Here is a 26423-nt window from a genome sequence, read left to right as displayed (position 1 = left end):
TAAATGAACATGTTTACTGTCCAAGTGGATATTTTAAATTATCAACTTAAGGAAGGTACTAGAGAAAGAACTATTATGCATACATTAAAATCCTAATTATGAAAAAGGCATAACACATCTGTGTAACTTGTGAGCAATAAGTAAGTGTTTAATTTCTTTACTTGTTATGCTTTCCAAAACTGGTGAGAGCATTATTTTGCTGAAGATTACATGAATAGCTACAAAACTACCAGAAAGAAACTTCAAGTATAAGCTAGTATTTAATTGAAAATGAACATAAGTTATTTATATCTTGTTAGTGAAACAAATTTTAATTACAGTTCAATGAAAAATATTACAAATTAAGAAACACTTTTTTATTTTCATTCCATAGTTAAACCTTTGCTTTGATGCACAGATACAAAAAAAGTTCTAGGTTTTGGTATTTAAATTTTTTTTTAAAAATCCCGATATAAGAGTTTTTTTCAAAGTCGTGAGCTTTAAAATTTTTTGTTTAGAAATACATTTCTGTCATGCTTTTGTTGGTAGCTTTCAACTGAAATGTTGTGTTGTATTCAGAGGAAAGAAATTTGAGTTCAGTAGAAGATAAGGCAGTCAGAACTGTTTCACAGGTTTCAAGTCTTAAATCTCACTGCAAGCTTCTTTCTTTGAGATTGGAAATATTGAGATTTTTAAATACTAAATTCATTGATTTAGCTGGGTCTTTTACTTGTTTTTCTCATAGTTTTCCCACATCATCTTGCTTTTGTCTCTAGCTTATTTTTATGAGCTTTCTGAGGTCTAAAATGGTGACAATTAAAAATAACAGGCAGGCAGAGTGGGAGTTGGGGAAAACAGTGTCTGTCTATATATGTACTTGCTTCTGAAACCACAGATTATTTAACACCAGAACAGTATGGAAATTGTAATGCTTTTGGTGAAAACGAGATTAGGGATTTTTTAGTAGGGAAAGACATTCCCATTTCTGTAATAAGCTAAACTAAAATTGGTCTGCATTATTTTCTGTATTGAATATAGTGTAAAATTTTTAATATTCTCTGTTTCTTTTTTATTTAACTGCCTGTTATGTTTAATTTCAGGCTCTTGATGGTTTTTTTTTAGCAATTATGACAGATGGAAATATAATATATGTATCTGAAAGTGTAACTCCCTTACTTGAACATTTGCCAGTAAGTAACAAATTGCTTTCAGTGACATATCGGTTTGTCTGTGGTTGACTGGTGTTCTAATAGGAGTACTAATTAATTGTTGGCCTTTTTGGCATTGTAGGACACAGGTATGCTTTGTTTTAATGTTTCTGGTTTTTGTTCAGCACAACTGCTTTGTACTGGTCTGTTTTCTATCTTAAACATTTCCTTTGGAAATGCAGAATGCAGTCAGCACTGTTAGAAAGGATTATGAAGTGCCTACCATCAGTTTCAGTGTAACTGAAGTAACACAGTTGATTGCAGGAGACCCTTTAGAGTTCACAGCCTCTACATGAGTCAAAAGAGTGTTATGAAAGATCTAAAAAATTGAATTTTTTAAAACTAGTTTTTTACTTCTTTCTTGACAAAGCACTCTGATAAATACATTGCTTGCTGGTTCTGCTTTTTAAGTTCTATGTATACTTTTGGTTTTATCATACCTTTAATCTGGGTGGTATTGCTCACTGGTACATGTAACATTCTAGTTTTTAAAGTTACCTTTGAATAATGTTATTCTGAAGTGAGGTAAATTAATTAGTGCAAATAATTGATGAGTAAAATTGAGTGCTTTTCTAGAAGAGAAGGACAAATTCTCTTTGAAGCCTAGTTGTCTTACTGTAGTAAGAGACAAAATAAATTCTCTTAAGGTATGCATGATAACAGTCTGAGAATTTTTAAAATTGTGCAGGTGATTTTTATTTTTTCTTTTAGTAGAATTTGCCAGGTTCTCAGAAGCACATTTGTTCTTGGCTTTTAGGTGTGATTTATGAATTCTAAACATACTTTTTATGATTCCTCTATTTTGAATACTTAGCCAAATGTATTTATGCATATGATGAGTTGTTCAGTTTCGCTGCACCCATCTCAGATGTTCGCAGTTCTGTGGACATAGCTGTAGAACTGATTATAAAATTAACTGGCAACTCATCCTCACCCAGCAGCACGCTCATCACCCCTCAGCAGGAGGCAGCTGGAAGGGTAGAAGTGAGAAAACTCATAGGTTGAGATTAAGACAGTTTAATAGGTAAAGTAAAAGCCACGTATGCAAACAAGTCAAAGCAAGGAATTCATTTACCACTCCCCATGGGGCTGGCATATCAGTGTGAGGTTTTTTCCTTGCAAAATATTAGTATATATTCCAGCAGGTGGCTTTGTTGAGTCAGTAATGAACCGTGGAATTGTTTTGCATTAAAATAGTAGGCTCTGTGACATTGTGCCCCTTGAATTAATGCTTATTAAATCTTTTTCTTTCAGTCCGATCTTGTGGATCAGAGTGTATTTAATTTTATCCCAGAGGGGGAACATTCAGAAATTTATAAAATATTGTCTTCTCATCTGCTGGAAAGTGATTCCTTGACACCGGAATACTTAAAATGTAAGTAGTCATTTTGGGCTAACCCCTGTAGGCAGCTCAGCCCCACACAGCCACTCACTCACTCTTCTCAGTTGGATGGGCAAAGAATCAGAGGAGTAAAAGTGAGCAAATTTGTGGGTTGTGATAAAGACAGATTAACAAGTGAAGGCAAAAGCTGTCTGCACAAGCAAAGCAAAACAAGGAATTAGTTTGCCCTGTCTGGTTAGTAGGCAGTTATTCAGCCATCTCTAGGAAAGCACGGCTATCGTGTATGATTACTTGGGAAGACAAGTGCCATAAACCCGGATGTCTCCCCCTTCTTCCTTTTCTCAGCTTTTATTCCTGAGCACAATGCCATACAGGGATATTTATTCCCTAGTTCAGCTCTCCCTGCTGTGTCCCCTCCCAGCTGCTTGTGCACCCCCAGCCTCCCCACAAGCAGAGCAGAGTGAGATAAAGAGAAGGCCTTTGCCCTGTGTAAAGTGCTACTGAGCAATAATGGACACATCCTTGTGTTAGCAGCACTGTTCTAGTCAAAATCCAAAACAGAGCACCATGTGAGCTGCTGTGGAGAAAATTAACCCTATCCCAGATAAAACCAGTACAGTAGTTGTGTTAAAACTGTCTACTTGGAATTCTACATGATCAGTTTTTCCAGTGTTATTTAAGCAGAGATGTGTACTTCAGTCCTGAAGAACAGAAGTGTTACTTTGTGTCACTCCTGCTCTAGAGTAGAATTTTCAAAGTTACATTGCCTTTCAGACTATAACTTTCCTGTGTATTAGAGGTGTTCATATTGTTTGTAGAGCTTCTATTTAGACAGTTTTAGCAGTTGTTGACAAATATAAATACATAGCAGCCTAATGGAGTTAAGGAGCATGTGCTTTAGTGAGCTTAAGTTCAGGGCATTTTCTTTAATACAGCTCTAGTTCTCAGAGGTTTTCATGTCACTAATATGTAAACCCTTCGTGCACAAAATTTAAGGAGTTCTTTGGGTTAGTTACTGTCATGCTGGTTAAAAGCAGACACTGCTGATGCTTTAGAATTTTAGCCTTCATGTTTTTCAAATCCTGTACTGCATTAGTGGATAACTCTAAACTCCACATAAAGTTAACTGTCTTCACATTTTAATCAGACAAAAAAATCCCTCTAGGTCTGAGATTCAAGGAGGCCGTACAGCCTCCGGCCCCAAAAAGTATAAACAAAAGTGAATTGAGGGGGAGAGCAAACTGGGGATATATGACTTCATTACCTGAAGCTGTAATTGGAGAATTAACCCCTGATATGTAAATGGACCAAACTTATATCTGTCTGAAAAACTTGTGAATATCATCCGTCTTGGGTGTATCCTCTGGAAGGCTTCTGACTGCCCAAGGTGTGCCTGTTTGAAGGCCTTTAATAAATACCCACCTTATTCTCCTCATCTTGTCTAGCCTCTGTTCTAGGTAGCCACTCCAAGGTATCACTGTGGCCAGCTGTAATCACTACACTTACAGTATTTCAATATGTATTCAGCTTAATTATTCCTGCTTCCCATTTCATGTTGCCTTTGTGCTTCATCAAGCATACAGCCTATTACTTTGGTTTTTTTCTTTTCTAGCAAAAAATCAGCTAGAGTTCTGTTGCCATATGCGGCGAGGAACAATAGATCCAAAAGAGCAACCTACATATGAATACGTAAAATTTATAGGAAATTTCAAGTGTTTGAATCATGGTAAGTAATTTCAGCAATGTTGGAATGGAATATGTAGGCAGCTCCACAGCTAAACTGTCTTGGGATCATGGTGCAAAATGTAAGTGAACTAAAATCAGGCTTTCAAAAGATGATCTTGAAGCAGTTTTATAACTTCCATCTTAGTATAATGGAAAAGAAGAAAAACTGCCTATCAGGTATTACAGATCTGTGTATTTGAGTGCAAAATGTAGTAATTATGCTCAGTGCTTTCAATTAAAGAAGTGTTTTGTAAAACATTGTTTAAAAGAATGTAAGAGACATTTAGGCAGGTGACTACTTGAAGATTAGAGGTACTGAGTACATGCAGTTCTCATTACACAGGCAACTGGGAAGGAAAATGTAGGTTTTCCCCTCATTTCAGTTCTGTGCTTTCACTTGACAGGAGTTACCATTCAGATAAGTGGGTGAGCTGTACAGTTTTCTGCACTGAGTTCCTACTCCTTTCCATTGAAATTAGTTTTATTAGCTATGTATAGTATTCTTTCTCTGTACTGCATCTCAAATCTGTCTGGCCAGACTGTGCTGACTATTTACTTGAAAGCCTGTTTATTTGTCCAAGTGGGTTCTGCAGTGTGATCACTAAGTAGATTCTTAGAATGCTCACTCAAAAATATTATGTAAAAGACAATATGTTGTAAATAAATCTGGGGGGAGGTTATCTGATACCAGTATTTCTCTCACAAAATGGGAAGAGATTGAGTCCTAATGCAAATGCAGTTATGTAATATTATACGAAAGGCAAGAGAAAATTCTGAAAAGGCCAAGTATAATGCTAGTCTTGGAATGAGGAGTTGGGAAACTGCAGATCTATTGGTTGCAATTCAATATTTGGAAATACTCTGGAACAAATAATTAAACTATGTATGAGTTTCAGGAAGCTAGCAGGGAATTGAATGGCAACCATTGGGGATTTTTCAGGTAGAAGTAGCATCAAATCAGTTCAGCTTCCTCTACCAAAAAATAACAGACTATGTGGTTAAGAGGATGAAGCACAAATAAATAATGGACTTTTAATGGTTTTGTTAGCATATTCTGTTCTCACAAATATGTAAGGGAAGCACATGTTAATAGAAATTTTCAATATAAATATTGAAAGAGTAGCTGGAGAGTAGCTGCAGAAACTGGTTGTAAAGGTTACCAGTGTTCACCATCAAAGTGCAATTTTAATTGGCAACTTCTGGATTTGATCAGTATTTTCATTAATGTTATGAACAATGGAACGTAGTTTGCAGTTATGAAATAATCCTTTATAAACCAGAGTAGAATTCATCCCCAAATTTAGAAAATAATTTTTTTTTTTGCTAAAACCCCAGAAAAATTGACTAAGAAAAAATGCAAGTTACTACATTTAAGAGTATCAAACTATATGAACAGGGATGGTTACAGCCAGCTACATAGCAGTCCTTTAAGACAAAAAGTTACTGTGGAATGTAAACTGAACAAGACCAAATCACCTTGACCAGCCACCAAGCTGGGAAAATGTAAAAGCTTTTCTAAAATATAGTCTAAATCCCATGTAATAATCCCACTGCACTTGTCAGCACTTGCATGTCTTCATCCAGTTTTTGATACTTATTTGTCAGAAGTAAAGAAGTTGGAGAGTTTAGAGTAGAGCAGCAAGAGCACAAAATAGTTTATAAATCTAACTTACAGATTCTTCTGTCCCTCGGTGTGTCTTCAGCATGTGTTGCTTAAATGTGATGGAAGTCTAGAAAATAAATACTTACCTCAGAGTTCAAAAGAGAAGGTTAACAAAAACTGATACAAAAGATAAAATTTAAAGATATTTCTGAAGAAAGTGTAATCCAGTAATTTTTACCAGTTAGTAAGGATTAGAACTTTTACTGGTTCCTTAAAAATGCTTTGTCAGTAATAATATCATATTAATTGTAGTTCTAGTTGTTTGAGAAAGTTCCTTGATGGCCGTGTTCCCATTACTACTGTGACTACTATGGTACTATTCCTGTGCATATGAGAGTAGATATGTAGCATTTTTCTTAATGCCTGTTAAGTTACAAGCAAACCACAGATAAATATTGGGCCACTTGTTTTCTGATATTACTGCCATTTTCCTCCAAATTTAAATTGTCAACTGTGTTGTCATCTCCTCTGTCTGCCTTCAGTTCCCAACTCAGCGCACAATGGTTTTGAAGGAACTATTCAGAGATCACACCGGCCTTCATATGAAGAGAAAGTTTGCTTTGTAGCCACAGTTAGATTAGCTACACCTCAATTTATCAAGGTATGTACAAATGAAATCATTTTTTTATTATTCTTAAATGGACTCTGAATGGGGAATTCAGAGAGAATGCACACAACATTAAAAATATTAATGAAAACCATAAGGAATTCTGTGATATGAAACTGGAAGTGTCTGTTTCTTACTTCAAATAAGTTTTATGCAAAGTATCAAAGTTATGGTGAACACTAATTTTCAATAGTAATATAAAAGAGAAATATGCTAGAAATAAATTTCAAAGAAGTCTACAGGAATATAATTTAGCAAGATGAACTTAAACAATATGAAAGATTGCATTGAGATTCTACTTTCACTGGACAAGTGATTGATTTTAGTTGAAACTTGGATGTGAATTTTTTGTTGCTGGTGGTCTTTCTGCAGTTTGACACAGAAGTAAATATTGGAGGGCTTAATGAAAGCTTACGTTACTTGTCAGTAATGAAGAGTTGGGTTTGAATCTTTTGTTTCAATGTAGTTATCCAGTGATTCAGTGGTTTAAACCTAACATTTTGCTTAGCTGCTTATGTACAACACAAAGGTGCCTTTCCAAGTTCAGAATGGAGTCCATATGATACTTGTAGTTCAGTAAGTGTAGTTCTGTTTCTCTCCAAAACCAATCAAAATAAATACTCAAGATACAGTACAGTATAATCTGTGATTGTGATTTCGATTATATGTTTCATACAAATATGTGAATCAAGGTTCAGGATAGTCTGCCATCTCATGTTTGTTATTGCAATTCAGCTGTAAGGTAATGCCATGAAATGTATGTGGCCCAATGTTAAGCTATTGTCCGAACATTTAAACATTCTGCCTCTTAAGTGTAAAGCACTGATGTCTTAAGCTGAAGACTGTTGGTGGTAGCTTCTGAAGACTTGGTTTATACACTTTGCACTTCAAAAGCATAGTAGGGAGCCTTTGGAGAAATCATATAAACTTCTTCAGTCTGTCAGGCTGAATAGGAATTTTGTCTCTCCAGACTTCATATCAGAGAAAGTTTTTTTTTTTTTTCTGAAGGTATGGAAATCTTTCATCTGACACTTTTTCTCCCATGCAGGTCTAAAAAATATTCTTCCTGTTATGCCTACAGTTGGTAAAGATGTTATATGTGGGATTTTTGCTTCATGAAATAGCTGTGGAAAAAAGACCAATGTGACATTTGCAATTGCTTTTGTCTTTTAAAGTCTGACAGTTCATAGTAAAACTTCTGAGTTTTGTACTTCTGGAAGCTGAGGAATATCCATTTATGACCTTCAAGTGTCTCAGTCCTCCTGCAGGCTAAAGTCTTACAGATTATACTCTGGCCAAAGTTTCATTCCTGTACCTGAACCTCTGAGCCCCTAGTGCCAAAGGAAGCTTCCATGTTACAAAAGTTCTAAGATCTTCCTGAGACTTTCAACTGATGCTGTTTATTTGGGAAGTCTTTTGAAGAAGACTTACATTAAAGACTTACTCTGGCAATACATGTTTATACTTGTGATACCTTCTGTTATTATTGAGGCTGGCATTGGCTAGACTTTAGCAAATGAGTGTATGTCAGGAATTCTACTATCCCAGTAACTTCACTAACAAATGCGTGATGCAGCCAGTAAGGAGATGTGTGTTTCAGTACTTGCCTTATTTAAGGTAGAACCTTCCTGCTCATCTGTCACTTATTCTCTTTCTTTCAGTTGATATATGGTTCTGGATTTTTTTCCCCCTCAAATGTAAATTCTCAAGATATGCAATGCTTTTTGTACCTTTATCAGACTTTTATTTTATGCATATGACCATACCACTTTTGCAACAAAGCATGTCACAGATTTTGCTCCCTACTGAAGGCATTTGGTTGTACACATTCGTTAAAACGTTCCTTTTGCATTTTGGCTAGTTGATGATTGCATCCTATCAAGAGGGCAGGATTAATCCAGCCAAAAGGATTCTACAGAATACTTTTTGTTACAAATGAAAGTCCTTTCTTTTCTAGATGCCTTGTTGACAACTTCAACAAGACGCCTTGTTGAACAAGCTGGCTTCTGCCCAGGGGTATTTTACAGTGGAATATATGCAAATCATTAATATAAATGCATTGAGTAATTGGATACTAACCTGCTGCCATTTCCTCTCTAACCATGATGTTTTTACTATGGTTTTACTGCCTGCACTCCACTGATTTTTACTTTTGTTTTGACTTATGCCAAAATAATTAGATCAAAAGAGACAACAAATCAAAAGTATATCTCGAGGATATGCTCTTGCTCTGTCATTTCTCTTACTTTGAGTGGTGCTTTATTAAATGCTGTAATTTTAGAAAGGTAGATGAGCTTTGGGTTCTGGGGGTAGTTTCAGGTTTGAAGCTTAAGTCTTGCTGACTGGAGTTCCCATCAAGAGTAATAAATTTGTGCCCAGAGTTGTTTAGTTCATTGACTCCATCTAATTCATTCATCATTCCATCATTTTCTAAGTCATTGTCTTTAGATTTTACAGTGGTGAAGATGAGAAAAAAGATTGCCTAGGTATGGTCACTTTTTTCTTTCACAGAAAGAAAACTTAGATCTGTTTAAAAAACGGCAAAGTATCCAGTGAAACTCTTTTGATTATAACCTGAAAGAATGAAAAGATAGGTGGTCACTCTGTTGGCCTTCTACTGTATTTTTCTGCAGGACTGCTTTAGTTACAGATGTTTGCAGGGCAGCAGTGTGCTTGTCTGTCCACACTTGTGAGAATTCTGCCAGTGTAGCAGCAGCTTCCACATTGCAGTCATTAGGAAACTCTTGTACCTGATCATCAATAGATTCCAGTGTGTTCCTGGCACTGGGAATACCATTGCAAACTCCTACAAATGGCAAATGTGTGCCGCTGTCCAAAAAAGAAAAGATTTACTTATCTCTAATTTTAATGTAATTCTTTGAGGGATGTATTTGTATGCATGTATTCCATCATCCGTCTTCCGTCTTGTAAGTACTAGAGGAGTTTGCAAAAGAATTAGCTGGCCTGGGGTGCATGGTGTTGTGACTGTCCCTGCATATGAGGCACGATAAATACTCAGTGAGGCATCTTTACCTTTCTCAAAGAGAAGAAGTTTACTGACATGCTCTGAATACACTGGAGTGGAATACATTTAGAATTATGTGCAGAATACCTTAAGGTTTTGTTGTAACAGAAATACAGCCATTCTCTTGCTTTTCATGAGTTCTAAACATAAGAATAGTGTGTTATTTGCAGTACATGTCTGTGCACTCAAAGAGATGTAGAGTACTTTACTTTGTGTTCACTAAAGGGAAGAATTGTATTCCTAAACTCAGAGTAATGTGACCATCTTACTAATGTTGGGTTTTACCCCTTATAAACACAGACTATAATCAGACTGTCTGGTGGGGAATGTTTCATCTCTTCTTTTGCGTGTTACAGTTTAAAAGCATAGCTGCAGGAACTGTGGATTTCTGCTTGTACTACTGTGTTTGTAGATACTGAGTTTATCTCATGACTTGGTTAGTCCATTTAAATCAACTGAGTATCAGCTTGGCACAGTGTAGATTAGATTCTACCTCAGTACTGTGCATCTAAACAAGCAAAACCAATGAAGCTGTGTAAAAATAACATTATAACTATTGTGGAATTATCTACTAACTTTAGCTATGTCTGAATTTTGAAAGAGCTTAGGTGCAAGAATAGAGCAGTTTTAAGGGATTTTTTTTCCTTTTTAGGAAATGTGCACTGTTGAAGAACCCAACGAAGAGTTCACATCTAGACACAGCTTAGAATGGAAGTTCCTATTCTTGGATCACAGGTGCATTCACTTCTGTGTAGTAGCAATAGCAGCTGAATCAGTGGTGGCTGTAGTGTTTGAAGTTCACTAATCTGCATTAACTAGTTAGGGCTTGTGTTGAGTTTAATTTTTTCTTTTTTTTTTTTTTTTTGGAGCACATACTGTAAACAAGAAAGTTTATATTATTAATTCTGGTTTCTTTAAGATTGTTTCATGTGTGTGAATATAAAATGACATTGATTTTTTTATTAATTAGGGCACCTCCGATAATAGGTTATCTTCCATTTGAAGTTTTGGGAACATCAGGCTATGATTATTATCATGTGGATGATCTAGATAATCTGGCAAAATGTCATGAGCATTGTGAGTATAACTAAGTCACTAAAATGAGCAAGTTTGTTAAATTGTACGACTGTTCTGGTGAAACTGTGATATTTTGAGTGAATTGGCTGTACTCCCATTCGTTTGACATTATTGTGCTGCTGTTCTGTGTCTTTTTTCTTTTAATACGGAACTACGAAACAGATTTAACTTTATCTTACAGTTCTGGGGTTTTCATTGTGGTAAATTGGAGTGCACAGCTCTATGACTAATACTTTTCCAATTTTTCCAATAGCATTTAAAAGTCTTTATAATGTTTAATAAGTGCAAAAACTGGTGAAAAATTTTCAAACTTGTTCTGAGTCAGTGTCTTAATACTGGATTTAGACATGAATTTGGGCTATATGAACCTGGGAGGTAATGTTCTTTTTTATGTAATTGGAGTATTTACAACCTGGCAAGACAGTAAACTTTATTCTTCATCTTTATAGTAATGCAATATGGGAAAGGGAAGTCATGTTACTACAGATTCCTCACAAAGGGACAACAGTGGATTTGGCTGCAAACTCATTACTATATCACGTATCACCAGTGGAATTCCAGGCCAGAGTTTATTGTCTGTACGCACACTGTTGTAAGGTAGGTTACTTTCTGAAGTAATCCTATTGGCATGGGGGCTACCTTGATGGTATTTGGGAGGTAGAGAAATTATAGCAGTGTGAAGAATCACTAGAAGGGTTCCTGGGAAGCTTTAAAAGCAAGCTGGGTTTGGGAGTTTGGTCTTTTTACATCATCCTGTGATATAGTAGTCATCCCTGGTTTATTCTTCTAGTTATGCAGAAGTCAGAGCAGAAAGACGACGAGAACTTGGTATTGAGGAATCTCTTCCAGAGATAACAGCAGATAAAGTGAGTGTTTTATATGACTTTATTTTACATCTGCAAAAATAATACACCAGCAAATATACAGCAGCAAAAAGTGTTTAGTCCCATTTGTCCTGAAATAATCATTTGATCTCTAAATAATATGACTATTGAAAATTATCAAAGAAGTCTAGAAAGAGTGTTTAACTGTACTCTGCCTATAACACCCTTCTCTTTTTAGGAGTTAATGTACATGTAGTTATAACATGGTAGCACCCCTAAGTTTTCATTAAGATCTGATTTCTGCAGTGCTAGATTCCTAAATAAATGGTCTCCTTTACTGGAAGTACCCATAATCTGAAAAACCAAGGTCAACACACCAAGAAGGAATTCACAATAGGAAAATAGCAGCTGTTTAATTGTGTGACTCTTCTTAATTGTGTCCCACTTCTTAAAAGTATAAAAAATTCATTTTGAATTAATGTGCTTGGAAGCTCAATGAGTCTTACCAGCTTGTGGAGATGATCTGACATGTTTTAGTCTGATAGTTCAGAAACGTTTTCCTTTTGCAGTTTCACAAGTTTCATCTATCAGTGCTCCTAATGGAACAAACTCATCCGTTCTCAAAAGAATAAGCAGTTCACTCTGTTGTTCAGAGTGAATTGAGTGGCTACAGAAAGAGGTCAGCTCAGTAGTCAGTTTGTGGCCTAAGACTGCATAAATTTTGATTTCTAAGCTTATATAGCTTTGGTTTCCAAGGATAAAAGCCTCAAATGGAAACAGAGCTTACAGCCATCAAACAGGCCAACACTTCTACATTAGAAACAAAAAGGTCTGAGATAGTTTCTAACAGAAATATATATTGTGTGCTGGGTTAGATAAATGATTGTTTCTTATGTGTATCTCTTCAGAGTCAGGACTCTGGGTCTGACAATCACATAAATACAGTGAGTCTCAAAGAAGCACTGGAGAGGTTTGATACCAGCCCCACACCTTCTGCTTCCTCCAGGAGTTCAAGAAAATCTTCACATACTGCAGTATCGGATCATTCATGTAAGCACCAACTGTTGAAAACATAATTGCCTTCCTAATGAAGGCTTTCTCTACCTAATTTAATTAAATGCATAACTGGCAGTTCACAATCATTTTATGAGAAGTGAGCAAGTGAGAATACCCTTTTTGATGGTTCAGAGATCTGCAGTCTTTTTCTACTCTGAAAAAGACTTTTAGTTCTAGGAGTACAATATAAGACACTAGTACACCCTATTTCAGTCCGTCAGATTGCACTATTGGTGGATAGTCAGGGGGAAAAAAGAGTCCAAGCCTTAAGAGTTTTTTTGTTGCTTTCTGTAATTAGATTACTGCATTAAAGAATTGAGATAACAATTAACATGTTTCTTTCTGTTCTTACTCTCAACATTGTCAGCAACACCAACTAAAATGACAGTGGACACTAGCACTCCTCCAAGGCAAGGCTTATCTGGTCATGAAAAGACTGCGCAAAGAAGATCCTCTCTAAGCAGTCAGGTAACTTCAGAGGAAAATGTTGTACTTAAACAGTGGAGTTCACCTTTAAAAGCTATTATTAAGTCCATATAAGCTTTGTTTTATTTCTTCTAAAAACACAATTTAAACTGTAAGAGCTTCTCTTGGAATACGTCTCTTAGAATTGGATAATCAGTATGCAACTTTGGTATACTAGATTTTAAAGGAATACAATAATTAAGAATATATGTATGTACGTTTTGTCCTTAGGATTTGCAAGAATGTGAATGAATCTCTGCTTTCACTCGCACAGAACTTCTTTCTGTGATTCTGGATCACACACACATATATATATATATATAAAATTGCCAGTGTAATGCTGTGTGTGTCCCTGTGAAAAAGTCATACAAATTCATGGCTAAGAATATTAGTGAATACTTCCATATCCTTTCTGAAATCTTTGTGGTTTGAGAAGTTGTCATGCTTCATGTACTTGGTGCTTGTTTTCCTGTTGAACTAATACATTCACTTCATAAACAGAATCCTTATTAAAATATGGTAAAAATCATTAGTTTAAGAATAAATCAAAGGTGTCAACTTCCAAACTTGTTGAAAAAATCTTTAATACAATTAAGACTTCTAAAATAGTTATAGTTGTAATTTCTGTTTTATACCTACTGCTTATATATATTTTTAGCAGTGGAAAAACTCATGTATATATTATGTAGCTAATCAGTTGGTCTTGTTTTCTTAATTCTCTAATAATTAAGATTAGATATTTCAGGAAACAATTTACTGGTTTCTATTATTTGTTCATATGATGCTGTTTTGGATTTGACGCTTAAAAGAAATACTTCATGCCAAGTATAAAGTTCATTCTCTTATGATTATGGAACATTTTTTTTATCCCCAGTCTTTGAGCTCACAATCTCTTGGACAGCCAGTAACACAGCCAGCAATATCTCAGCCTGCAACTTTACAGCTCCAGTCTGGAATGACTCAGGTATGGATTTACTCAATTTATTGTTTATTATTTTTTAAACAGTCTTGTTCTCCTAGAGAACAGCATTCTCCTGGAGTAATGGGCTGCCTGTGGCTTGGGTGGATGCATTGTTCACTGAGTGGAAAACACTTTGGATGGCCAGGCCCAGAGGGTGGTGGTGAATGGAGTTACATCCAGCTGGCAGGCAGTCACTAGTGGGTTTCCACAGTCCTCAGTACTGGGGCCAGTCCTGTTTAATATATTTATTGATGATCTAGACAAAGTGATTGAGATCACCAGTGAGTTTACAGATTTCACCCAGTTGGGCGAGAGTGTTGATCTGCTGGAGGGCAGGAAGGCTCTGCAGAGGGATGGATTGATGGGCTGAGATTCAGCAAGACCAAGTGTCAGGTCCTGAGCTTGGGTCCCAACAACCCAGGCAGTGCCACAGGCTGGGGTAAGAGTGTCTGGAAAGCTGCTCAGCTGAGAAGGACCTGGGGGTGCTGCTGACAGCAGCTGGACATGAGCCAGCTGTGCCCAGGTGGCCAAGAGGGCCAATGGCATCCTGGCCTGTGTCAGCAATGGTGTGGCCAGCAGGAGCAGGGCAGTGACTGTCCCTCTGTACTCAGCACTGGTGAGGCCATGTCTCGAGTGCTGTGTTCAGTTTTAAGCCCCTCACTGCAAGAAAGGCATTGAGGTGCTGAAGCAAGTCCAGAGAAGGGCAGTGGAGTTGGTGAAGGGTCTGGAATGTGAATCAGACAAGGAATGGCTGTGGGAGCTGGGCTGGAGAAAAGGCTCGAGGGAGACATCCTGAAGGGAGCTTGTAGCAACATGAGTGTTGGCCTCTTCTCTCAGGTGACAGGGACGGAGTGACAGAAATGTCTTGCACCTATGGAGTTGCACCAGGAAAGGTTTAGATTGTATATTAGGAAAGATTTCTTTACAGAAAGGCTTGCCATTCATTGGAACAGGCTTCAAGTCATGGGCTCAGGCTGACCAGGGAATTGGTGGAATCACCATCCTTGAGGGTATTTAAAAGCCATGTAGATGTGGCATTTAGGGACATGGTTTAGTTTTGGACTTGGCAGTGCTAGATTAGTGGTTATTCTGGATGATTTTAAAGGTCTTTTCCATCTTAAACAATTCTCTGCTTCTATATTCTGAATATAAGTTAATTTCTCTGTTAGAAATTGAGTCCTTTGGTGCCAGTTATTCTCTTGAAATGAGCAAATTCTGTAATTTGACGCTTCCTTTATTTTTCCTGTTATTTTTGTAGATATAATCTTCAGCCTTGTGCATTAGCAACATAGATATAGAAAAACAGTTAAAGCTAAAACATTTTAGGGCATGAACTTAAAAATCCATTAACTCTGCTGGCAGCTTTCAGGCATGTGCTTATAAGGCTGCTTGGTCTATAAAATGCTTCTGTGTAATAAGAACAGGATATAAGTATCAAAAGGTCATACTGTCTTGAGGCCTGCAGCAGATGTCTGAGGAGGAACAAAAGTGGCAAATAGTCTCTGTATGGGCTCAGCCTTTAGCTTTTTGTGGCTGAGAGTATTCCAGAGTTACTTGTGTGTTTTAGCTCTGGGTGAATCTTTATTTCTAAACTGGCACAATTCTAATTTTTAACATGAGAGAGCTTTAACATCCACACTACCATGTAAATTACTCAGGCTACACACACACACATATGTATATATGTGATTTGCACACCAGTCAGTTTCCTGTGCTGTGGATTTTTTAGTTCACAAATTCTCATGCATTGATTAAATGTTGATTCTGTGATGTTTTCATACTCATGAATTGATCCTCAGATTATGGTTTGTTAGTAATTTAAAGAGCAGTGCTTGATTTCTTTGCTTGTGTGAAGGACTGTACTTATCTCTCATAATAAAATGTCATTTTTGCTCACCTTTTAATTTATTCATTGCACTACAGCCTGTATTTCAGTTTTCAGCTCAATTAGGAGCTATGCAACATCTAAAGGACCAGCTAGAGCAAAGAACACGCATGATAGAGGCAAATATTCATCGGCAGCAGGAAGAGCTGCGAAAGATACAAGAGCAGCTTCAGATTGTTCATGGCCAAGGACTCCAGGTGAGTTAGTGTATTCACTTGCAGGTTTCATCTGTAGAGAATTTAGGCATGTGAAATGTGTCTTGGGCACCTAATTCCACAACGTGATCCTCCATATTCGCTGTCAGTTGCCACCTGGGCCTAATATGTCTAAAATCCACAGAATCTGAAGCTGCTGTTGCACAGGTGCCTGATGTTTTGCTGCCAAATGTATCTGGAAATGCCCCAGTGTTGAGCAGGTCAAGCCTAGCTTATGACTTCACCTAACTAAATGTAAAAGGATGGAATGGTTATTAATTCTTGCAAAGTTTGCAGCCATTAGACTATTAATCCAAAATCTGCAAGATGAGCATCTGGGGTTTTTTCCTTTTAGCTCTGAGGATGTTAAATCCATGTTTCTTTGTTTCTTAAACTGTCCTATCAGGCTGAATGGTTCTACTTTGCATGGTAAACTTGAAGGAGTTACTGAGCCAGAAAGACAAGAAGTCTAGAGGGTGCATTACTCAGTCTAGCAGCTGACTACCTGATTACTGATTTTTTTTAATCAGTATGTATTTTTTCTGTATTTGTCGTTGTCTTTTCAGCAGCTATATTTGGAAGAGAAGAATCGCCCTATTGGGTTTTTCTAGTTAAAAGACCCAAACAAAAAAAAGCTGATTACCTCAAACTAAGATATGTTTTAAGGAAATAATTTAATATTTTCAGTCAGGATTGTGACTAAAGAGTAGAAAAAATACATCCTGGAAATATTGAGTATGTAGTGTAAATTTTGTTGGAAGAGTAGGAGTTTCTGCTGCGTGCCATTTTCAGTGTTGTGTGATGTCTGGTGTAAACATGCTAACAGCAGACTTGCCTTATCCATGTCTCAAAAGGAGAGATTCACAGCTCTCCTTCCCATGCAATGTGGAGGGACCTTGTTCAGGAATATGAAAAGTAGAGAAAATACTTGAGTACTGCACATTCTGCCTTGTTGTAGGCTTGGGCCCAACTTTTTGTAAAGAACCTAATATTTTGGTGCTGAAATCTGTTTATTACAACAATGTTGGAAAGTTCAGTATAATTATTATGATTTCCTGATTGTCAGGGAAGATTACATTCTTGGTGCTATGCCTGGATCTACTAATTCAGAGATTCTCTTCATCTCATTTAGTGTTACTGTGGAAGGTCCTAAAAATAGAAATGTCATCTCAAATATGTTTTGTCTTTAGATAGTTGTAGACTGCATTACTGCTTATTCTCTAAATGGTGCTTTTTCTTTAAGAACAAATATCGAACGTTTATGTTTAGAACTCTAGAAATCAGGATTCTGATTCTTACTAGTTAGAGTCGAGTCTCTGCATACTGACCCTATAACTTGTGGATTTTTTTAAGATGTTCTTGCAGCAGTCAGCTTCTGGACTCAACTTTGGTTCCGTGCAGCTTCCTTCTGGAAATTCTTCAACCGTTCAGCAGCTTACGCCAATAAACATGCAAGGTCAAGTTGTTCAGAGTAATCAGACTCAAAGTGGGATGAACACAGGCCATATAAGTACTCCACACATGATACAGCAGCAGCCTTTGCAGAGTACTGCAACACAGGTAAAATTCTATTACTGACTATTACTACTTGCTGGGTAGAATATTTGCTCAAAACCACAGCTGAAACACAACAGCTTCCCTGACATTCTCCTGTTGTGAACAAGTGTTTGAGATCACTTAAAAAATCATCTGCAAGGGTATCAGCAAAAGGCTGATTTAAGTGGCAGCACAACAAAGTTCATTGGCAAGATTCACTCTACTACTTACAGAACAGTTAAGGCACGACAAGGATAAAACAAGCAGCAACAAAACGAAACAAAATCCAGACAATCAAAACCGAAGTGAACCAAGAACTGTCTAGGGGAGGGTGTGTGGTGTGTGTGTGTGTTTCCATGCACGTGACAAAAGGACAGCAAGGGCAAAGATAAAAAGGAACATGGCCTAAAAGCTTAACAGAACTCAAACTGAACTTATACATTAAACCTAATAATGTAACAAAGAAACAGCTCTTAATTTATACTTAAATTTAACTGTAACAATTTAGCAGAGGAATAACACTGAACACCATGTATCCCCACAGAGGCTGGTTCTTCATGCTTCTAATTTGTTTGACCATTACGTGTATGGAGACTTACATACACATCTGATCTTTGTGGTCACCCTCCTCTGTACCCTTTTCCACATTCTGTGTTTTCTTTCTGAGATTTGTGAAGAGGCAGACTAGTGATGCATTTTACTCTCTCAGCAGTAGGCTAGTTCCAAACTTTCAAGTAAGAAATTCTTGACATTATGTGCACATTTTAGTCTAAGTTGGGCACAGAGATGCTGAAGGAGTCAAAAGATAATTTTGAATAAACAGTATGCAAGTAGCTGAAAAATTCAGGGGAAAAAATAACCTGAACAGGAAAACAAGTTAATGTAAGAATCTCGGATGTCCAGTCCCACCTCTAAATCCTCAGTCAGTAGAAATACCAGTGTACCTTGAATTAAGAATTTTTTTGAATAGATAAAAAACACTGGTAGTTTTGAACTGTGGGCAGTAACAGTGAGAACAGCTGTAGCACTTGACTATTTTCAACTTACTATCTCATATTTTCTTTTCAGCATAATCAACAAAATGTACTTAGTGGACACAATCAACAGTCTTCTCTTGCCAGTCAGTCACCTAACACAGTCTCGGCACCTCTGTACAACACTATGGTGATTTCTCAGCCAACAGCAGGAAACGTGGTGCAGGTTCCCTCTAGCTTACCACAGAACAGCAACCAGAATGCTGCTGCAGTAACCACTTTTACACAGGACAGACAAATCAGGTAAATCTTCCAGATATTTAAGATTACTTCTTATAATGGTATGCTTATGCAGCTGCACCATATACAAAAAGAAGTAAAGAAGCATTAAAAAGATAGTGTGAATTGTGTTTCAACTGTATGGATACAACCCTTGAAATGAAACTGCCCAAAGTAACATGTTTGCAGGCTTATCAAAACCTGTTATAGCAAAATAGGATTTTGAGAAATCTGCCTATCTTAACTGTTTGTGATGCTTCATTTTTTTTCCTAAAGGGACTCCAAGTGTCTTTTTCTATTAACAGATTTTCTCAAGGTCAGCAACTTGTAACAAAACTCGTCACGGCCCCAGTAGCATGTGGAGCAGTAATGGTACCAAGTACTATGTTTATGGGACAGGTGGTGACAGCTTATCCCACTTTTGCTGCCCAACAGCAGCAGGCACAGACTTTGTCTATAACACAGCAGCAGCAACAGCAGCAGCAAAGTCAGCAGGACCATCAGCAGCAGCTCACCACAGTGCAACAACCAGCTCAGTCACAGCTGACCCAGCATCCCCAACAGTTCCTACAGGTAATGAATGTAGAGCTGGTTGGTCTACAAATTTTTCCAAGTCCTGGCACTTTCAGCATTACTGGGTTATTCAGGGATGCTTTACCTGAAAACAAAGCACTTAAAGTAGTAACCTGTGAAAAAACCCGATGCATGAGGTACGTTTATTCTGTAGCTGTTCTCTAAAATCCCATTACTTAAAGCAGAGGTGGTCTTTCCATGCATTGTCCTGTCTTACATCTTTTTCCCTTTGAATTGCTACTCTTAATTGACTGTGGGATGAAAAAATAGGTGTTTCCTTTAAAACCATTTACATTTTCTTTTATTAGCTTTAATGCAGTAAGGTATGAGAGATGATGGTTGGTCTGGAAAGCAGCACACAGCCCAAAGCAAGACATGTCCCTATAACATGAGGCATGAAATTCTGCCTAGGCTACAGGGGAGGCTGAGCAGCAGGTAGCTTTGTAAGCAGAGAGTAGGGAAGAACCTTGTTTTAGTGGAGAGAGAGGAGAGATTGGGTCAAAAGAGAAGGAAGACAAAACCCAAGGAGTGTAGAAATAGGAAATCTGTAAAAGAAACAGAAGGTAGAGGGAATCGATGGGGAAATCTCTTTCCATTTTTTGATTCCAGTTAATTACTGGCACATGGGTCACCCAGCATCTGGAGCTGAGTGACCCATGGGTGAAGGAGATGTGGTGGCTGGAATGCTAGAGAGGCTGTTTAGCAGGTTGGTAGTGTTTGTGTCTCTGTTTCTAAATTTAAATGTTTATACAATTTTGACCTAATTCTGGCGAAACAGATATGTGAAATAGGAAGAACTCAAAAGCTCTGTTCCTACTCTAGAATTTTGTTCTAGGAAAAAGTCTAGTATTTTTAATACGAACTATTAAAGTGCAAAAATTTTGAAGTGAAGCAAATGCTCTTTAAAAAGGACAAAAGTGCCTTTTCTGCTTCTGTTCTCTGGGGTGTCTTACGGTCTGATTCTGTAGGTGGAGCAGTTGATGTACTTTCTGCTGCGGAACATTTCAGAATTGAGATATCCTAGTGCGTTTGTACTCATCCTTGTTTTTCTTCAGTAATCAATTTTTTTTTGTTCTAAGAGTACTGTTAAAACTAAGTACCATTTCCAGTAGTAATAAGTCTCCTTCAAAGGGGATGTTTGGGTCTGCAGATGCACCATTTTCCTTGACTGAACATTTTGTCTGTGGGGAATAAATGTGATGTGTGCCAAATCTTGCACTATTTTTTCATTTGACTGCAGTGACAGCTACCTACACTTACTCAAATAGATTCCTTATGCCCTGCTATGCTTTCGTGGTTTGAAATGAAGACAAATTGCCATGTGTTCCTACCTATCAATGCCACAGAAATTCCAAAGACCAATTACAACTGCTTTATTAATTGGTCAGATGCACTGCTTAAATGCATTAGTATGAACAAATCTTTGCATTGCTCAGTTTAACTGGCTAAATCCAAAGTTTATTTTGATTGAACCCTTACAAAAAGTTAAAAAGCAGCTAGGCCCATGTTTCTCAGCGCAACAGGAAAAATAATTTTCTTTTATTTTCATGTTTTAGACATCCAGGTTACTTCATGGAAATCAGTCGGCTCAGCTTATTCTCTCTGCTGCTTTCCCACTACAACAAAGCACTTTCACTCAGTCCCACCACCAGCAGCATCAGTCTCAGCAGCAGCAGCTGTCACGACATAGAACTGACAAGATGACTGATCCTTCCAAAGTTCAGCCACAGTAGTGTGGGTGCTGCCTCTTTTTGAAGCAAACTGCAGGAGGGGCTGCCCCACAAACAGTTGCACTGAAGCCACAGAGGTAACAGTACGAAGGCTTTCTAGCACCGTGGTGTTGAGACCTGCTTCTAACTTCTGGAATCTGTTAAGAAAAGCCACAAGATGACGGTGGGGACACGGCCAACTTTGAGAGTTGCCCCAGTTTCTGTGTTCTAAAGGATTTGCTGCCATGTTGTAATTTGTCCAGGTGAAATCTCCAAATGTGACTGAAATGAGAGTGATGCTGAAAATATTGGTATTTTTATCAATCTTGTACATTTTTAAAGTATTAAAATGGACATGGAGCAATTGTTTTGAATTAGCAGGAAAAAATGCCAGAAATATAGTCCAAAAACCATCTAATTTTTTTTCAGGTGATTACAGGACAGTAAATATTTTGAAAATGTTGTGTGAAATCCAGTTCTCTGTTGTACAGATCCTGTAAAATATTGTGTATATGTCTGCATAAAAGGAGAAAGAGCAAAATATTTTATATGATGCATGAAAATGTAATCTGTTATTTGTAGGTTTGAATATGTTTCCCTAAATTCTCACGCCATACTCAGACTAATGTTTTCCTCTGTTCTACCCTTTTGTTTACAACATGATGCATCATTATTTTCACCCTTAATGTGGGCACAAGTCTCTTGTTTGTGCTTTGTCCGTGATGTCAGGGTTTGTTCGGTGAGGTATAGTATGTTGGTTAGTTGACTGCTTGAAGTTAAATTATTGATGAAGCTGTTTGAACTGGTGATCATGCATCAGGGTTCAGGACATTCAGATTCATAAGTATCATCCATCATTTCATAATGAATTCATCATTTTATTTGAAAAATAGGAATTTGCACTGCTTTCTTGTGGATGGTTTGGAATTTTATTCCCCAAAGCTATCTTTTGATATAGTTCATAGTTGGAAATATTTATGTAAAAGGTTTAAAAAAAATGACAGTAATTTTCGAGAATGTTTCAGTTATAGGAGTAATTTGCACAAAAATATATTTACATTTAATAACCTTTTGGGCACTTTTTAACCACTTTCTCTGTGGTGAGAATTGTAACTTGTTAAACCATGTTGGAATCTTTTTATTCTCCTTCAAAAATTAGTCAGAACTAATTCAGGGTCATTTTAACAACAACAACAAAACCCATAGTGCCTTGATTTTAATTCAGGTGATAATGTTGAACATCTTGAATTACAATGTCTTCAATCTGTAACCATTTTCAATTTTGAAGTCTTAGCACATTGTCAACCAAACTTGTGTATCTACTTCATAGATATTTCTGTATTGTGTTAATTTTAACAGTGGTCTGAGTTGAGACCATGAATATTTTTGACTGGTACTCCCCCTCAGACAGCAGCCAGAAATATAGGAGTCTCAAAAATCTCAGATCTTTAAGGTAATACTCTTAGAAAAAAAAAAAAAGGCAAAAAAGCAAACCTTCAAATACAAGACTCCTTTTGCAGAAGGAAGAATAATAAGCTGATTTTTTAAAATCATTTTTGGAAGCATTTAAAGTGTGTTGTGGGGGAGATCATGATTGCATTTAACACTGCCAGGTATTGATTTAAGAGCTATCACTGAACTAAGACTTCAGAAGGCAACTTTACTTTATAAAGAAAATAAAAAGTTCCAACAGATATGTGCTATTTAAGTAAATGTTGGTAGGTTTTTATGGTACTAGTTTGTGGAAACCAGAACTTCAGAGGAAAATTAATGAATGCTGATAGATCTGATAATTAATTAAAAACAAAAACCAGTAAAATCATTTAAAACTAGTGCTAGGGAGAGAAAGCTGGATTAATCTTGAATACTAAGGAGGAGTTGAATGAATGTAACCAAATGGTGATGGTTCTATTTTGTACTGTGGAACAGTTTGATTGTATTACTGGATGACCCAAACCTGCAGGAGGTAACACCAGTTCAGCCAAGCCTTTGATGCCGTTGGTTACGTTTTTGGGGCAAGCCTTTGCCTCTGCACGTGTCCCAGCATTAGATCTTTGTTATTCCCCAGTCATAAAGCAAATGTTTGGCACCAAAAAGCCAAGCAGTGAACAAGGAAGGAGAGTGTGAAAAACAAAGTACCAAAGAGAAATCAGATTGCTCTCTGCTCCACGAGACTTACTGCAACCTGGAGCAAGGAACCGATGCCAATACCAAACATAGCAAGAAACTCTTTCCCTTCTTTAAAGGGATTTCTGGCATTCTTGAGTCTGGGATAATTGTCAGAGACCTGTTTCAGTAAAGTTCTATATAAAGAAATCCTGCCTTGCTCTGCTATCCCTACCACTCCATTCCACCTGTTTCCATACAAAGCTGCATTGACTAGAGGTCTGTGCTATCACTTCTTTGCCTAATGGAAAATAGGTTAGATACAAATTTCTTTAACCAAGTACAATAAAAATATTGCACTAAAAAACAAAACTGGGAGAGCTTTAATAGTGCTGTTAGAACTACTGAATAGTGGTAAAATAGGTGTATTAAGCTGTTATACTGAGAATTACAGAAATTAGAGATACCAGCCAGACACTTAATGATGCAGCTTTTTATATAAAGCTTCATTTCAACTTCTCTTCCCATTCTGCCCTCCCCAAATACTCTGGTGTGCTGCTGTAGGTCTGTCAGTAAAAAGGCTAAACTAGGAGAGAGAAATTAGATGGTGGGATAGTGTGGCTGCTGAAAGAATATAGAAATGTATGCTTTGATCAAGCAGCTTTTTGTAGCCTCAAAGAGAGATCATTCAATTACAGAACTGCCAGGTAGTAGAGAAAGGATAGAAGATGGGGAAATTCTAAGGAACTGCAAAACTACAGCACACATTTGAAGAATTCCTGATGTGAATCAGGCAAACTTTACAAAGGCAAGTGTGTAGAACTTGGTCCAGATTGTGCACAAGTATGGAGATGCTTTGTTCACAAGTAGTGACTAGAAAGTGTGTATTTAACAGGTCTGCAGCTTCCCCAGTTGCTCAATCAGTTGCTGAACTGTCCTTGAGTTCTAGTGAGAAGAGGACCAGGCTGTTGCCTCTTTCTTAATCAGCCTTTTGCTTCTGCCTGACTCATTTGTTACAGACTCACTTGTAACATCCTGATAAACAGCATGACAATGAATGCTGTGATGGTGCAGAAGCATTATCTGGAGCAGAAATATTGCAGAACAGCTCTGACAGAAGGGAAGGAGTCTGATAAGGGGATGATCAGATTTGTGAAGAAATGGGCTGGTGATACATAATGGAGTGAAAAGGATGGCATTTGCATGGCGTGTAGGAGACAGACATTGTCTGCAATGGGTGAGGCTTTGAAGAAAAGTGTCTGGGATAACTTCAGAGAGAAAAAAGAATATAGCTATTTTTATATTATATTTAATATATATTATATTTGTATATAAATATGAAATGATTCTAGTAGGAGCTCTCCATATGCCTTCCACTTCATCTAGAAGGTTTACCTTCTGCACTATGGTTCCAGTGTGTCACCACCTTCTGTGGGCATCTTGCCTACTGCCAAACACCGAAATTAGTAACCCAGCATCCTTACGAGAAATAGGTTTCATTTCAGCTTTATGTAAAAATGAATAAAGTAAAGATATATCAGGCAGTTTTTCACAGGAAAAAGAAATTATGTTAAGACTTAAATAGCACTTTCTCTTTTTGGGGTTTTTTTTTTTGGGTTTTTTTGAGTAATAACAAGCACTTTACTGAAAAGACTATTTGAAAAACAGTTTATTTCTTTAGTCAGTGAAACTGTTAAAAAGGGGGCACATTGAGGAATAACAGAGAAAACTGTCAAGAGAGACATTTCTGGAAAATGTTTCTTTATTATGGTGATCCTTTGAGGTTTAAAGTGCAGGATTGAAAAGGCTTCTAAAACTGGTTGCCTTTGTGTTTTATATGGCCAGGGGAAGGGATTAGGGATGACAGCTTCCTTGGAAGGAGGCTTTTTAAGTTGCACAGTTGCCTATGAGAGAGAATCATCTGGAGGCTCATTCGCCTACTCAATAATTCTAAGTGTCCCTTAGGATTATAAATTGTGTGAAAATGTTCTGTAGGTTTAAAGATGTGGCCTTTTTCAAATGTTAAAGTGAATTCAAGAATCATTTATATTTTCAGAGATTTAACCCAAGTATTGTTATGAGTGTTTTAAATGTCACGGCATCAGGAGATGTCAAACATGTCAGATTCATAAGCTTCTCTATTTGAAATTATTATTAAAATTAGATGTACAGTCAGAGGGCTGGAAAATGGTTATTTTGATTAAAAGGGAAAAGAGACTAGTTTTAATAATTAACCTTTTATTTTTTTACTTATCCCTGGTGGAAAAAAAATGAAGAGAATGACATGAATTTGGATTTAAAAAGACATACTTAAATCATAGCAGATGAGACAACTGTGAGAGAAGATTTGAAATTGTCTTGGTTGTCCATGAGACGGGGTAGTTGCTTTTTCACTACCATGATTTTTAACACTACATTCCTTGTCTTTTTTTGTCTTTTTTAAACAGGTGATTTTAAACTCTGCGATACTTCATGCTATGCCATCTGCATGAATTTTGCCAGCATGATATGCTATATTCAAAGAAAGTATACCTAAATAAAAAGGAAGGGGGGGGGGAACAAAACACTGTGTCTGAAAAACATACTTTATGGCCTAATAACAGAGACCCCAGCTATGACTGAGAGATGCTGCATTAATAGACAATCAATCAATGGGTAATTATTTATGAAACACTTTTGGGAATGGTCTTAAAGATGTAACTGCTTTGAAAGCAGTTAGCGAGTTGTCTTTTTCTAACAAGAAAGGTAAAAAATATTTATTTTCAAATATATCAGATTGAATTTTGAGTTTTTAAGCAGTGTTGATTTCACAGTGTCTTGGGTTTCAGTTTTGTTTTGTATTTTTTTAACTGGCATTAGATTTATATACATAAAAGAAAACAAACAGAAAAACCCTAGTGCCGTTCATATTGACGTCAGGAAATGTAGATGCAGTTCCCTGGTGTTCATGTGACCATTACTAACTGTCAATTTTTGAATAAATGTAACTCATTTAAAATTTTGCTTTCTGTAGCTTCTAAGGTTCTAGAAGTTTTTTTCTGAGTTGCTTGATGTCAGTTTTATCCAAGTTTCACAGTGAAGCGCTCTTACCCTTCCCACGACTGTACCAAAGGCACTCTCTCTCCCCCACCCACAGAACTGACTTGTGAGAAGTTGCTTGATGTCACTTTTATCTTCTCTCCCCTACCCAGACAAATGACTTGTGAGATTTCAGTAAAAATGCATACTGTATTTT

General features: G+C 37.0%; 1 protein-coding gene across 10 annotated transcripts in view; it reads left to right on the top strand.

Moving 5' to 3' along the window:
* The window catches only part of CLOCK (clock circadian regulator), a 72078-nt gene extending 46336 nt beyond the window's left edge, over positions 1-25742 (top strand). For 9 of the 10 annotated variants that reach the window (XM_063401965.1, XM_063401961.1, XM_063401966.1 and 6 more), the window contains 16 exons: positions 1080-1169; positions 2442-2562; positions 4142-4255; positions 6400-6518; positions 10202-10284; positions 10520-10626; positions 11076-11223; positions 11417-11492; positions 12359-12500; positions 12874-12974; positions 13846-13935; positions 15856-16014; positions 17365-17571; positions 18616-18824; positions 19106-19373; positions 20930-25742. In XM_063401965.1, the coding sequence (XP_063258035.1) occupies positions 1080-1169; positions 2442-2562; positions 4142-4255; positions 6400-6518; positions 10202-10284; positions 10520-10626; positions 11076-11223; positions 11417-11492; positions 12359-12500; positions 12874-12974; positions 13846-13935; positions 15856-16014; positions 17365-17571; positions 18616-18824; positions 19106-19373; positions 20930-21106 (2211 nt within the window). In that variant the 3' untranslated portion in view covers positions 21107-25742. The remainder of the gene's footprint in view (positions 1-1079; positions 1170-2441; positions 2563-4141; positions 4256-6399; positions 6519-10201; positions 10285-10519; positions 10627-11075; positions 11224-11416; positions 11493-12358; positions 12501-12873; positions 12975-13845; positions 13936-15855; positions 16015-17364; positions 17572-18615; positions 18825-19105; positions 19374-20929) is intronic. The other variant, XM_063401971.1, reaches the window with a different exon arrangement.
* Positions 25743-26423: the final 681 nt, after the last annotated feature.

This window comes from Prinia subflava, chromosome 7, assembly GCF_021018805.1.
Source record: "Prinia subflava isolate CZ2003 ecotype Zambia chromosome 7, Cam_Psub_1.2, whole genome shotgun sequence".
NCBI classification, from domain to species: domain Eukaryota; kingdom Metazoa; phylum Chordata; class Aves; order Passeriformes; family Cisticolidae; genus Prinia; species Prinia subflava.
The sequence above is the reverse complement of the archived record's forward strand: the minus strand, read 5'-3'. Positions and strand labels throughout refer to the sequence as shown.